Source organism: Cricetulus griseus, chromosome 4 (genome assembly GCF_003668045.3).
Source record: "Cricetulus griseus strain 17A/GY chromosome 4, alternate assembly CriGri-PICRH-1.0, whole genome shotgun sequence".
NCBI classification, from domain to species: Eukaryota; Metazoa; Chordata; class Mammalia; order Rodentia; family Cricetidae; genus Cricetulus; species Cricetulus griseus.
This window is the reverse complement of record NC_048597.1, coordinates 73,049,271-73,064,571: the sequence shown is the minus strand read 5'-3', so window position 1 is coordinate 73,064,571 and position 15,301 is coordinate 73,049,271. Positions and strand designations below refer to the sequence as shown.

Here is a 15,301-nt window from a genome sequence, read left to right as displayed (position 1 = left end):
TAAGCTAATTAGCCAACAGCTGGACAGGATAAGGTTAGGGGGACAGCCAAACAGAGAATGATGGGAAGAAGGAGAGAGGAGTCAGAGGAATAGCAAGTAGACGCATAGAGAAGCACAATGGACATGTCGTGGTGAGAAAAGGTACCAAGCCATATGGCAAAACGTAGATAAAAATATGGGTTAATTGGGTCAGCAGTTGAGCAGGCAGCCTGGAAGCCGGGTGAGAAAGAGCACCTCAATGGCCAAGCAGGCAGCCCAGAAGCCAGGTGGGAGAGGGAGAGAGGGAGGGGGAGGAGAAGAAGGAAGGGGAGGGACAGAGAGAGGGAGAGATATTGTTGGGACTCAGGCCCCATGGGGTCTCTAAGAGTTGTTTTCCAGTATAACTACAGGTATCTCCTGTTTTCCTGACCTCACCCCACTAGGATCAATATCCTGTTGTAAACCCTTTGACCTGGGGTTTTTGTTAAGTTTGTATATAAGGCTGCTCCTCAATAAAGGTGAGGGACATTCTCTCAAAAAGTGGACCAGGAGTCGTGTGGTTCATCCAAATCTTCAGGCTTTCACCCGAATTAGTGGAATTAACGGTGGCCAAGAGCAGCCATAAGATATCACACCAGCAGCCGCCAGAAACAATATTAAGAATGGCTTCCAGAAACTATCTGAACACTGGAACTGGAGCTTCAGCCTCTACTCTGCCTACAACTAGAGGAACAATCACTGGAGCTACGGCTCCACCTGCACCTGAAGGAGTGATTACTGGAGATATGGCCTCATGTGCACCCAGAGGATTGACCATCTGACACTTGGACCCATCTAACCTGGAGAGAGAACACCAGAGTGTCAGCCCTGGTTCCATAGCCCCAACTGTACCAATTGGAGGAAGAGGAACCCAATGAAGCACAGGTTTCATTTGTACCAATTGGAGGAAGAGATGGGTAGACAACAAGGTAAGAATACACAACACAAAGAGCAATACAGCACCATCAGAAACTAGTGGTTCTATAGCAACAAGACTTGAACATCCCAATGCAGATGAAGCTGAAGAAAATGTCATTAAAAATAACTTTCTGAAAATGACTGAGGCCCTTAATGAGGAAAATTCCCTTAAAGAAATGGAGGAAAAGACAGACAAAAAAACTGGAAGACATCAACAAATCTCTTAAAGAAAACCAAGAAAAAGCAATCAAACAGGTGAAGGAAATGGTTCAAGATTTGAAAACTGAAATAGAGGCAATAAAGAAAACACAAAACAAGGGAACTCCAGAAATGGAAAATCTGGGTAAACGACCAGGAACTATACATGCCAACATAAACAACAGAATACAAGAGGTGGAAGAGAGAATCTCAGCTGTTGAAGATACAATAGAAGAAATAGAATCATCGGTCAAAGAAAATGTTAAATCCAACAAATTCTTAACACAAAATATCCAGGAAATCTAGGACACCATGAAAAGACTGAACCTAAGAATAATAGGGATAGAAGAAGTCCAGCTCATAGGCATAGAAAATATATTCAACAAAATCATACAAGAAAACTTTCCCAACCTAAAGAAAGACACACCTCTGAAAGTACAAGAAGCTTATAGAACAACAAATAGACTGGATCAAAAAAAAAAAAAAAAAGACTTCTTTCCACATAATAATCAAAACAGTAAACATACAGAATAAAGAAAGAATATTAAGAGCTGCCCAGGAAAAAGGCTATCAGATTTACACACAGCTTCTCAATGAAAACAATGAAAGCCAAAAGGTCCTGGTAAGCCATTATGCAGACACTAAGAGACCATGGATGCCAGCCCAGGCTACTATATCCAGCAAAGCTTTCAATAACCATAGATGGAGAAAACAAGATATTCCAGGACAAAACCAGATTTAATCAATAGCTAGCCACAAATCCAGCCCTATAGAAAGTACTAGAAGAAAAACTCCAACCCAAGGTAGTTAGCTACATCCACAAAAACACAGGCAATAGATAATTCCAAACCAACAAATACACGTGCGTGTGTGCGTGTTTATAGAAGCATTATTTGTAATAGCCAGAACCTGGAAACAACCTAGATTCCCCTCAACCGAAGAAAGAAGTCCTTACGATGTGGCACATTTACACAATGGAGTACTACTCAGTGGTAAAAAACAATGACATCTTGAAATTTGCAGGCAAATGGACTGAACTAGAAAAAGCCATCTTGAGTGAGGAAACTCAGACCCAGAAAGACAAACATGGCATGTATTCACTCATAAGTGGATACATAAGTGCTTTATCCATAAGTGGATAAAGCAAAGGATTACCAGCCTACAATCCAGTCCACCAGAGATGCTAGGAAACAAGGAGGACCCTAAGAGAGACATACATGGTCCCCCAGAGAAGGTGAAAGGGACAGGATCTCCTGAGTAAACTGGGAGCATGGGGGACAGGGTGAGGGTGGAAGAGGAGAGGAGGTAAGAGGATTGGGAACAAAATGTACAGCTCAATAAAAAATATAAAACATGTAGAAAATATGAGTTAATTGAAAATGTAGGAGTTAGCCATAATAAGCCTGAGATACCAGGCAAGCCCTTATAATTCATATTAAGCCTCTGTGTGGCTACTTGGGAGCAGTTTGAGGGACAGAAACTTCTGCCTACAATAAAATCTGCTGGAGGCATAACCAGTCTAGATTTCAAGTTATACTTCAGAACTATAATAATAAAAGGAGCATGGTGTTGGGCAAAAACAGAATTGCTAATCAATGGAATAGATTGTGGACTCACCTATAAATCCACATTCCTTCAGCCACCTGAATCTTAACAAAGGGGTCAACAATATACATTAAAGAAAGACCAGCATCTTCAAAAACTCGTGTTATTCAAATTGACTAGATGTGACCCTCAACCTGCAGAAAACTCAGCCCCACATGGATCAAGGATATTAATGTAAGACCTGAAACCTTGATCTGCAGAGGAGAAAATAGGGATTTTGCTTGAACTCATTGGCATAGGAAAGGGCCTTCTGAACAGCATAGGCATTAAGACCAACAGTTAATAAGTGGAATCTCAGAAACTAAAAGGCTTCTGCACAGCAAAGGACACCATCATTCAACTGAAGAGGCAGCTAGCAGAATTGGAGAAAATATTTATATCTGATAATCTAGATTAAACATCTAAAACAAACAACCCAATTAAAAATGGGACAGGAAACTAAAAAGTGATTTCTCAAAAGATGAAATTCAAATGGCTGAGAAAGATTAACAAGCAAACAAAAGTTCAACATTCTAGCCATCAGAGAAATGAAAATCAAAGCTACTTTGAGATTTCCTCTTATTCTAATCTAAATGACTAAGATTCAAAAATACATGGTGACAAATGGTTTGCATGATGAGTGAAGAGTGGAAGACTCATTACTGGACAAATGTAAACGCTGCAGCTACAACAGAAACCAGTAGAAGGTAATCAAAACCCAGAACAGACGTACCACATGATCCAGCTATGGGCATGAACCCAAAGGACTCATATCTTACAATAGAGATACCTGCTCATTACAGCCTATGTGTCTATCAACTGATGAATGAATAGTAAAAGAGTAGTGTGGTATGTTTATACAATACAATATTAGTCATCTGTTAAAAAACAAATTTACAAAATTTGCAGGCTGGAAACAATCATTCTGATCCTCAAAGACAAATAATTTATTTCCTCTCATTTTTTGAATACTTAGGTTCTCTCTCTCTCTCTCTCTCTCTCTCTCTCTCTCTCTCACACACACACACACACACACACACACACACACACACACACACACACACACACACAGAGGCTGGAAAGTATGTAGCCCTGTGAAGATTACCACAGTCTGTGTAAGCTCATATGTCAGTGCTGTTGTGTCTCGGAAACAGTTTCCTTCATGTCATCCATCCCCTCTGGATCTTACAATCTTTCCTCCTGCTCCTCCACAAAGGTCCCTGAACCCTGAGTTAAGAGATATGATGAAGACTTCCCTCTTAGGACTGCATGTTGCAAGGTCTTTTGGGTTTTTGGGTTTCTCTTTTAGTTCCCATCCATAGCAAGAGAAGTTTCTGGTGTTGGCTGAACAAGGCAATTATCTATGTCATCAGGAGTCATTTTATTGCTATGTTTCCTTAGCATAAGAATAGTATTTGGTTTTCTCCTAGACCCATGGCCTATCTAGTCCCATGTGTGGTCACCCAAGCAATTTAAGGCATGGTTTCCATCTCATGGAGTGGGCCTTAAATCCAATCAGAGAGTGTATGATGTAGGTAGGTCATGGTTATAAATTGCAGGTTTTACAGTAGGTTTGGTGTTTACCTTTCTCCTCTGGTGGCATGCAGTGTGACTTATAGCACCATGAACACTAGTTTGTATAGCTGAAGGCTCTAGTCATGCACCAGCTCGACTTTTTTATATTCAATGAGATATGTAAGTATATTGTTTAAGGGTTTCCCTGGGAACCCATTGGTCAAGAACTAAACTGTATGTAACTTGTTTTTTTTTCTAAGATTTATTTATTTATTATGTATGCAGTTTTCTGTCTGGTCTACATGGATACTGACACATCAGATGAGGGCACCAGATGGTTGTGAGCCACCATGTGGTTGCTAGGAATTGAACTCAGATCCTCTGGATGAGCAGCCAGTGTTTTTAATCTCTGAGCCATCTCTCCAGCCCTGTAACTCATTTCTGACATTTAAGATTTCACTTGATGGTAAAAGAACTGCACTGTGGGAAGTGATTTTAAGCTCTTTCCTATCCTCCATTACTGTCTATTCAGGACCACCCCCAGCACTGTAACAACATGTTTGCAGCTGCCCCTCCTCCCACCTCATCTCCACTCACTGGAGACCCCAACTCTTGGTTCAGGCCTAGAGTCCTAATAGCCCTTTCATCCCTGTCTCTCCAGATCATTCTCTGTCTCACTGGAACCTACTTTCAGGCACTCCCCCTCTCCCCACACTTCCAGCTTCCTGGGGACCAGCACTTTTCTCCTAGGCCATCCCTATTCCCTCCTGTCACATACTGGCCTGCAGAAGGGCTCTCTACCAGGGAACCCACAGCCACCATACTTTTCTAAGATCCAGAAAAGGGAACAGAAACCAGGGAACTGAACACCTGCCCAACAAGAGCACCCAGAGTCACTGCAATCATCTTAATCTCTGATGTCTAGATTCCAGTATACAAACACAACCAGTAACAGCCAGGACAATATGCCTTCACCAGCACAAATTAATGGCTTAATGATACAACTCAAAAAGTTGTTAAAACAAGAAAAAACTAAATCCAAACCAAGTCCATGGTAAAAAAAAAAAATAAAAATCAGAACAGAAATCAATGAAATAAAACAATGAAAAGAATACAAAGAGGCAACAAACCTAAGTGCTTGTTTTTTGATAAAGGTAAAAAATTGACAGACCCTTGACCCAAGTAATCAAAAATTAAAACAAAACAAAACAAACCCCTAAAACCTAAAACCAAAACAAAACTTCAAGCTTCACAACTTCATAATGGCTATTCTAAATGTATTGAAGTCATTGAGATTCATAGACTCTGGATTTGGTTAGTTTTGATGTGTGGCATTTATTTTACTTCCATTTTTCATAATAAAGCTTATAAAATTAAATAAATAATAAATATATATGTATTTGTAGTTATTATATTATCTATTAACTTAGAAAATATGGGACACTGTACAAAATAATTATAGTGCTATAGTATTGGGTTATAATTAAAACACACATAAAAATTGTGGTTTTAGATACTGTCCTGTTTTTTGTTTTTGTTTTTTTTTTTTGGCCAACTTGACACAGTTATAGATATCTAAGCATAGGGAACGAAAACCAAGAAAAGCCCCTAGGAGATCTGCCTATGGACAAGTCTGTAAGGCATTTTCTTGATTAATGGCTCATGTGGGAGAGCTTGGAGGGCTCAGCCTACTGTGGGTGGTGACTCCCCTTGGCAGGCAGCGTGACATGGAGAACAAATTAGTAAACAGAGTTCCTCCATAGCTTCTGCTTCAGTTCCTGTCTTTATGTTCTTGCTTTCTTGAGTTCCTGTCCTAACTTCCCTCAGTGATGGGAAGTCACCTGACAGCTGCTAGCTCTTTATGGTCATGGCATTTTATCACAGCAATAGAAAGCTTCCCAAGACAAATATAAATGACACAAAAAAGAACAGAGCACAGAGTAGGGAAGAAAGCTATGCAGAAATCAAGTAAGAAATCACTAAGATTGATGTTAGCATAACCTGAAGCTGGCTAGAATAAATTAAAATGCATGGTATTATAAAACCATCAATAAAAAAGTTCAAAATTATTTAAAAATAAAAGGAATCAAAATAGTGCCATAAAATCTACAAGTATAATATAAAATGTAGAAGTCAAGAACCATAGGATTCTAGTCACAAAAATATATGATGTACAGAATTCTATTTCATGTATTCAAAGAGTTAGTTATTTGCAAGTTTGAAAACCCACAATTAACAAATGATTATGGCATTATTAAATTTTTTTTTTAACAAAGGCTTGGTAAAATGGAGGCAAACAGACAGACAGAAAGTGACTAAACAAAATTAGGCTTCATGGCAATGTAGCCATTTCCTCTTTAGATTTCAACCACTGAAAGAAGAGGAGATAAGAAGAAACTGGGAACTCATTTTGTAAATAACTTCATCTACTGATTTTTTTCGAGACTCCATCTTTCTAGGTAGGCAAGACTGGCTTCAAACTTGCCATCCTGCTTCTCAGCCTCCTAAGTGCTAGAACTGCATGCATAGGCCCACCACATGTGATAAACTTATGTGGACTTATATCTTAGTTACTGTTCTACTGCTGTGAAGAGACACAGTGACCAAGGCAACTCTAGGAAAAGAAAACATTTAAACGGGGGGCTGGCTTACAGTTTCGAGGCTTAGTCCATTATCATCATGGCAGGGAGCATGACAGCCGGCATGGCAGGTACGGTGCTGGAGAAGTAGTTGAGAGCTACACCCTGATCTGCAGGCAGAGAGAGAGATACTAGGCTTGGCATAGGCTTTGGAAACTTCAAAGCCCACCCCCATTAACACACTTCCTCCAACAAGGCCACACCTCCTAATCCTTCTAGTCATTTAAAACAGTTCCACTCCCTGGCCACTAAACATTCACATATATGAGCCTGTGGAGGCTATTCTCATTCAATCCACCACATCCCACTCCCTGGCCCCCATAGGCTTATAGCCATACCATAATGCAAAAAGGCATTCAATTCAGCTTCAAAAGTCCCCATAGTCTGTCACAGGCTCAACACTATTTAAAAGTCCAAAGTCTCTTCTGAGACTCATGGCAATCTCTTAATTGTATCCCACTGTAAAATCAAAAAAAAAAAAAAAAACCAGGTCACATACTTGCAACATACCATGGCACAGAATATACATTACCATTCCAAATGGGAGAGAAAGGAGCACAGGGGGAAATACTGGATCGAAGCAAGACCTAAAGCCAGCAGGGAAAATTCCACATTCTGTATCTCCATGTCTGATATCAAAGTGTTCCTCAGAACCCCAACTCCTTTCAGATTTGTTGATGGCAACACACTTCTCTCTCATGGGCTGGTTCCACATTTGATCTGCAGCTTTCCTTAATAGCTATCCCACGACTCTGGAATGTTGTGGTTTGAATGAGGATGGTCCCCATAGGCTCATATATGAGTGGTGCTATTTGAAATGATTAGAAGGATTATGTATGGCCTCATTGGAGGGGTGGCACCAGGGTTGGGCTTTCAGATTCAAAAGCTCTTGCCAAGCCCAGTAATCTCTCTACGTCAGCCTCTAGATCAGGAGGTAGCTCTCAACTACTTTCTAGCACTATGTTTGCCATGATTACTGTTGATTCCCTGCCATGATGATAATGGATTTAACCTCTGAAACTGTTTGCAAGCTCTCAATTAAATGCTTTCTTTTATAAAAGTTGAGTTTGTTATTGTGTCTGTTCTCAGCAATAGAACCGTGACTAAGATAGAAGTTGGTACCAGGGAGTAGTATACTGCTGGTATAGATATGCCCCTGCTGTATGTTGAAGCAATATGAAAGACCTTGAAACTTTGGACAAGAAAAGTGGTTGGATGCTTTAAGTGAGGAATAATGGGCTCTCCTAGCAGGAGCATGGATAGCTGCTATGAGAGCAGTGTGGGCTCAGTTCATGAAGTTTCAGAAAAGAATATTAGTAAGTGACCTAGAGACCATTCTTGTGATATTTTGGGAAAGAATGTGGTTGGTTTTTTTGCCCTTGTCCTAAAAATCTGCCTGAGGCTAAATTGAAGAGTTTTGGATTAATGGCACTGGCAGAGAAGGTTTCAAGATAATCTAGTATTGACTCTGTTGTATGGCTATTAATAATCACTCTTATGCATACCTCTAATGAAAAGAACAAGCTGGACAAGAGAAATACAAAATGTACAGTTTAAGGAGAAAATGAGCACCAGGAAGTGTAACTGAGCTAAGTCTATTGCTAAAGGAGATAAGAGGTTTAAAGAAAAGCCTGATGTTAAATGGGGAGTGTTGATCTCAGGGCAGGACCCTACCGAACTAAGTGTATAACTCATAAAAAGTAATTAAATGAAATTTTAGGCAGGGAAGGTAACCATCAATAACAGAAATCTGATGCAAATGTAAATGAAAAAGGTGACCAAGTTTCAGCCCCAGCAAGCAGCAGAACTTGGAAGTCTGGGCCATGTGTCTCTGGTTTTAGAGTCAAGGAGACCAGAGACAGGCTACGGAATCTTTCTCCATGGCTTAGGAAAGCAACTGAGGACATTGTGAAGGCTGTGAAAGTGAAGTCTGAATTATGTTGTTGACCCCATGATGTTGGCGAGGTCAGAGTCGTGGGATACCTGTTAAGGAAAGCTGCAGATCAAGCGTGGAACCAGCCCATGAGAGAGAAGTGTGTTGCCATCAACAAATCTGAAAGGAGTTGGGGTTCTGAGGAACACTTTGATATCAGACATGGAGATACAGAATGTGGAATTTTCCCTGCTGGCTTTAGGTCTTGCTTCGATCCAGTATTTCCCCCTGTGCTCCTTTCTCTCCCATTTGGAATGGTAATGTATATTCTGTGCCATGGTATGTTGCAAGTATGTGACCTGGTTTTTTTTTTTTTTTTTGATTTTACAGTGGGATACAATTAAGAGATTGCCATGAGTCTCAGAAGAGACTTTGGACTTTTAAATAGTGTTGAGCCTGTGACAGACTATGGGGACTTTTGAAGCTGAATTGAATGCCTTTTTGCATTATGGTATGGCTATAAGCCTATGGGGGCCAGGGAGTGGGATGTGGTGGATTGAATGAGAATAGCCTCCACAGGCTCATATATGTGAATGTTTAGTGGCCAGGGAGTGGAACTGTTTTAAATGACTAGAAGGATTAGGAGGTGTGGCCTTGTTGGAGGAAGTGTGTTAATGGGGGTGGGCTTTGAAGTTTCAAAAGCCCATGCCAAGCCTAGTCTTTCTCTGTTTCTCTGTCTCTCTTTCTCTGTCTCTTTCTGTCTCATCTCTGTCTCTGTCTTAGCCTGCAGATTAGGATGTAGTTCTCAGCTACATGCTGGGTGTCATACTCCCTGCCATGATAATGGACTAAGCTTTGAAATTGTAAGCAAATCCCCGTTTGAATGCTTTCTTTCATAAGAGTTGCTTTGGCCATGGAGTCTCTTCCTAGCAACAGAACAGTGACTAAGACAGACTCTAAAAGGCTAACCTTTGCTAGTTTCAAAAGCAGAGTCCTATTCAGAATGTCCCTTTTTACACCTTTACCTTCTAGGGTACTACTCATGTTTCTTTTAGAGTTTCAGAATCATGCTTCACAGTGCAGTCTCTGATTCATTTCCAGTTAATGATTTTTATGCAGGATGATAGATAGGAGGCTTAATTTAATTCTTATATATGTGGATATCTATTTTCCCAGTACCATTTATTGAAGATGCTGTATTTCCTCAGTAGCTTTTTTTTTTGGTGTGGGGGGTCATCTTTGTCAAATATTAGATTGGTATGCATATGTATGCTTATTTTTGGGTCTTCTATTTTATTTAGAATGCCTGTTTTTGCCAGTACCATATTGTTTTTATTCCTATAGCTCTCTCTCTCTCATATATATATCCTCATATATATATATATATATATACATATATATATATATATATATATATATATATATATATATATGAAGATTTTATTTATTTATTATGTACACGGCATTCTGCTTCCATGTACATCTACACACCAGAAGAGGGCACCAGATCTCATAACAGAAGGTTGTGAACTACCATGTGGTTGCTGAGAATTGAACTCAGGACCTCTGGAAGAGCAGGTACTGCTCTTAACCTCTGAGCCATCTTTCCAGCTCCCTGTAGTATATCTTGTAATCTGTGATGGTAATTCCTTCTCATTTGTTCTTTTTGTTCAGGATTGCTTTAGCTATATGGGATCTTTTGTGGTTCCATATGAATTTTAGAATTTAGTTTACATTTTTTTGTGAAAAATGTTGCCAGGATTGTATTGAGTCTGTAAATTGTTTTTGGTAGGATGGTCATTTTCAAAATATTAATTCTACCTCCCATGAGCATGGAAGGTTTTTCTGTTATCTGGTGTGTTTCTCAATCTCTTTCTTCAGAGATTTGAAATTTTAATTGCAGAGGTCTTTCACCTCTTTGGTGAAGTTTGTTTCTAGGGATTTAATTTTATTTGAGGGTATTGTGAATAGGAGTATGTCCATAATCTTCTTCTCAGCATACTGTCGTTATATAGAAAGGCTATTAATATTTATAAGTTGATTTTGATTCCTACCACTTTGTTGAGCTTGTTGGTTAATTCTCTATGTTTTCTGGTGGAATTTTTCAGAATTCTTACATATAACCATAGCAAATCATCTAGAATAGGGATAATATGATTTCTTTTTTTCTATTTGGAATCCTTGAGTTTCTGTTTCTTGTCTTACTCCTCCAGCTAATGCTTTGAGTAGTACATTGAAAAGGAGCAGGGAGAATGGAGAGCTGAGTCTTGTCATCAACTTTTATGGGATTGCTTCAAGGTTTCTTTTCATTTTAGGAGGATGTTAGCTCTGAGCTTGTCATATGTAACCTTTATTATGGTGGGACCTATTTCCTCTAGTTCTACTCTATCTAAGACTTTTATTAAGTAAGTATGTTATATTTTATAAAGGATTTTTCTACATCTATTAGATGATTATGTGATTTTTGTCTTTAAGCCCATTTATATGGATTATTAAATTTATGTATCCAACTATGTTGACACAGTCTTGTATCTCTGAGACAAAACCACTTGACCACAGTGAATAATTTTTTTGATACATGTCTAAATTCACTCATCAGTATTTCATTGAGGATTTTTTTCTATTTATGTTTATCATGGATTAAGGCCAAAAGCTGACAAATTGGACCTTCATAAAATCAAAAACTTTTGTGAAGCTAAGGAAACAATACAATGCAAGAGAGTCCATAGAGTGGAAGATACTCTTGACTGAGTATTCACCTGATAAAGGGCTAATTAATATTCAGATTGTGAAAACAAGAAAACAATTGACTCACCAATAACAGATCTGGGATCTGAACAGCATTCTCAAAAGAAGAAATAAAAACAACAAAGAAACATCTCAAAAACTGTTCCTCATCCCTAGCAATTAGGGAAATGAGCAGGCAGAATGTCTCAGATCAACAAAGTAATGAACCACAAAGGCTAGAGAAGATGTAGGGAAATGGACACCCACATTCACTATTGGTGGTGTGCACACTGCTGCAGCCACTCTGGAAATCAGTGTGGAGAATTGTAAAGGAAATCTACCATATGATCCAGCTATACCACTCCTTGACATGTGCCCAAGGGACTCAATATCCTACTCCACAGATATTTGCCCAGCTGTATTCATTGCCATTCTATTCACCATAGCTAGGAAACAGAAACAATTTCAATGCTCTTCAACCGATGAAGATAAAGATAAAGAAAATGTTGGCACATCTACACAATGGAATACCATTAAGTTATAAAGAAAAAAGAAATTTTAGGTAAACGGTTGGAAGTAGAAAATAGTATATAATGTGCTGTAACCCAGACCTAGAAGTGACACATCACATGTTTTCTCTCACTTGTGGTTTCTAGCTCCACATCTTCAGATGTGAGCTCACAACCTAGAATGACTGAAGAAATTAGGAAGGTAAAAGGGACCATGGAGTTCAGAGAGCAGCACTGGAGAGAATAGCAGGATGGAGATGATATGAGGGGAGAAATGGGAAAATGGCAGGGAGGACTTTAATTGGAGAGAGCAGAAGGATACTAACAGAGGAGATATAAAAAACACTAAGGATGTTTTAAAACTGACAAGGAATTATATTATTATATTTTCCTAAAACTATATGTAACATATATGTGTATGGTTTTAATGAAGTTATGACATACAGTGATAGTGCTCCCTGCAATAGCCATACTCCACTTAACAGAGCCTCCAGTGAGAAACCTCCTTTTGAATGGTTGGTTAGATGAGTCCAAGAAACTCCCAAACCTTCTGGACTATTGCTGCTGCTGTTGCTTGCCTTACAGAATTTGAGGGTAGGTCCTTATTGCTGAAGATATCACACACTTCAGACACAGGACTCAGGGGAGTCATGATGGATCTGACCTAAGGAGTTCCCCACTGTGGACTAGCCTTAATGGTACCAGAGATGCTATGTAATCTGGTGGGCTGGGGTGGCATCCAATCAACCTACACAGGTGTGATATCTGTGATCCACAAAATGATCCACAGCCTGTAGGATGTCCCTAGAGGTCCAATAGAGGTGGTCATATCTTGAAGGTAACCAATAGCTGTCTAATTCGACCTGAGGTCTAATTAACAGGAGAAAATATAGCCAAATACTCATGGCTACTGCTGTCATGGATCTTGGAGTGAGTAGAATCTACTGTAGCCACTTTATTAAAGCAGACCAAATCCTATCTACATCCTGAATACCTAGACTTATAACCATACACAAGTGTAGCTCTCATCCATGATCAAAGAAGTTTCTCTTTGTAGCTGCTGGATACCATTACAGGTTTGGTGGACATATCTACAGTATAGTAGTCTCTTAGCTAAGGCTAAGGGAGCCTCACAGAAGAGGGAGTGGAATAACTCTAAGAGCCAGAGGATCACAAAGTCTCCTGGAAGACTAAGTCTCCTAGAAATGACAAAGATACTCCATCCATGGAACAACAGTATGCCTGCCTAAACAAGACTTGAACAACAGACACACTGGAGTGGACAGAGGTAATTTCACGGAGCCCACTTCTAGGTAATTACTATAGGTAATTAATAATTGCTGAGACATCGAGAATTGGTCTTTCCTAGGGATGAGCCCCATAATTTGTTTTTTAGTACCAAGTGGTCAGCCCAGAAAACATACACAAGTAACACTTGATGGACTGAGCAGGGTGTGTGTGTGTGTGTGTATGTGTGTGTGTGTGTGTGTGTGTGTGTGTGTGTGTGTGTGTGTGGTGTGTGCATGGTGTATGTATGTGTGTTTGTGTGCATGGTGTGTGTGCATGTGTGTGTATGTGTGTGTATTTATATATGTTACAATGACAGTTAAAGAAGCAACAATGGATTTGAGCGGGAATAAAGTGGGGCATAGGAGGGGACGGAGTGACACAGAAGGAGGGGGAAACTGCTGTAAGTATATTTTAACTAAAAAGTTTAAAAGCAATGCACACTGAGTGTTTTCTATGACTAAGTAGGTAGCACATGTTCAATAACTAACTGCTCTAATTGGGCGGATACTATCTTTGCAAATTTAGAGGAAAATGGAATTTGGCTAAGATTTCAGGAAAATACTTTCATCTCAAATTTAGATTCTGAAGACCATATAACTTCTCAGAAAAAAAATTAACTTGTGACCTATTACCTGAATCTCTTCAGTCACTGATTTGAACTGGGGAACCCGCTCTGTCATGTTTTTAACCAGTTCCACCGCATTATCAAATCCTTTTACATATTCTCCATACATCTTAAGGAATGGCGCCAACTTCTGCAGGATATCTCCAATTCTGGGAGTAGTTTCCCTGTATTAAATATAGAAACATCATTAAAGTTTCTTATAGAATGAGGAAATCAGGAGGCCTGCAGAGAGAGCAGTCACTACATATGACCTGCTCTATTAGGTCCACTTTGCTCTAACACTGGCAAGAAATATCTTTCAGGGGGGAGTGTAGGAGTTATAGAAAGAGGCTACAGAACTCTGAGAGTTGCGTATTGCTCCTGAGTGAATCCTGTCTTCACTAGTCAGAACACCATTCAGAGAAAAGACTCGAAAGCCTAGTTATTCTTAGAAACCGAAGAATGCAGCCTAGCATCTACTAGTCATTTTAATGTAAAGATTTGGCACTACAGTAATTGTAGCACTATGTGGCATATCTGTTCTATTTTAAAAGCTGAAAAGCAGCATCCTGCATGCCTGACTCAGGCTTAGCAGTCCTGCTTCTCCATCTTACCATTCTTGCATTCGCTTCTCCAGCTCTGGTAATAGGAATTTACTGTGGAAGGCATTTATTGATGAAATGTTAGAAAAGATTTTATTCACCATCTCTGCAGGAAATGAGCCTCGGTTTGCTTCTTCTAATAGTTTGCAATAAAATACCTGAATAAAAGAATAAAGCAAATGTTACTTTAGATGTACCAGTTAACTGACTTTCACTGTGGTAGGCCTGCACTGGGCTTGAAGGAACACCTTGTTGAATAAATGGGGAAGCTTGTGCCTTAAGGAATCAATCACTCCTTAAAATGTAGAAGGAAATATATGTTTTGATTTTGAAGAATTTTAAATGTGAATTAGGAAGATTTGTTTATAACTACAATTATGCCTCTACCTACATGGTATTTATTTAACTTTTTCCTACTAGATATTAAGGTACATGGTTAATAGAGCTTTTCTGTGCCAGAGAACTTCCAGCTGACAGGGATTTATTTATAATTCTCATCCATGGCTATAATTAAGGGGCATGAAAAGATTTTTATTATGTGTACAGTGTGATAGTTTTCATGTACTATGTTTGGATGATGTCTATAGCGTTATATGTAATCCTTACTGTGTGCAATGGTTAGTGTTAATTATCAACTCGACAGGCTCTGGGCATGTCTGTGGGCAATCATCTTGGCTGCATTAGCTGAGATGGGAAACCTGCCTATGTGGAGAGTAGCATTCCCTGGCTGGGATCTTGGAATCAATGGGGAGGGATGCCGATCAGCACAGCACACTGGCTGCTCTCTGCTTCTTGACTATGATACAGTGTGACCAGTTTCATCA

The 15,301-nt window shown here is 39.4% G+C and overlaps 1 protein-coding gene across 8 annotated transcripts in view; it reads right to left on the bottom strand.

Moving 5' to 3' along the window:
- The window catches only part of Fgd4 (FYVE, RhoGEF and PH domain containing 4), a 161,261-nt gene that overhangs the window by 39,147 nt on the left and 106,813 nt on the right, over window positions 1-15,301 (bottom strand). For 6 of the 8 annotated variants that reach the window (XM_027413414.2, XM_035444751.1, XM_027413412.2 and 3 more), the window contains exons 6-7: window positions 14,490-14,635; window positions 13,904-14,060 (exon numbers count right to left, since the gene is read on the bottom strand). In XM_027413414.2, the coding sequence (XP_027269215.1) occupies window positions 13,904-14,060; window positions 14,490-14,635 (303 nt within the window). Of the gene's footprint in view, window positions 1-6,885; window positions 6,983-13,903; window positions 14,061-14,489; window positions 14,636-15,301 lie in introns of those variants that run through there. The other 2 variants (XM_035444753.1, XM_027413415.2) reach the window with 2 other exon arrangements.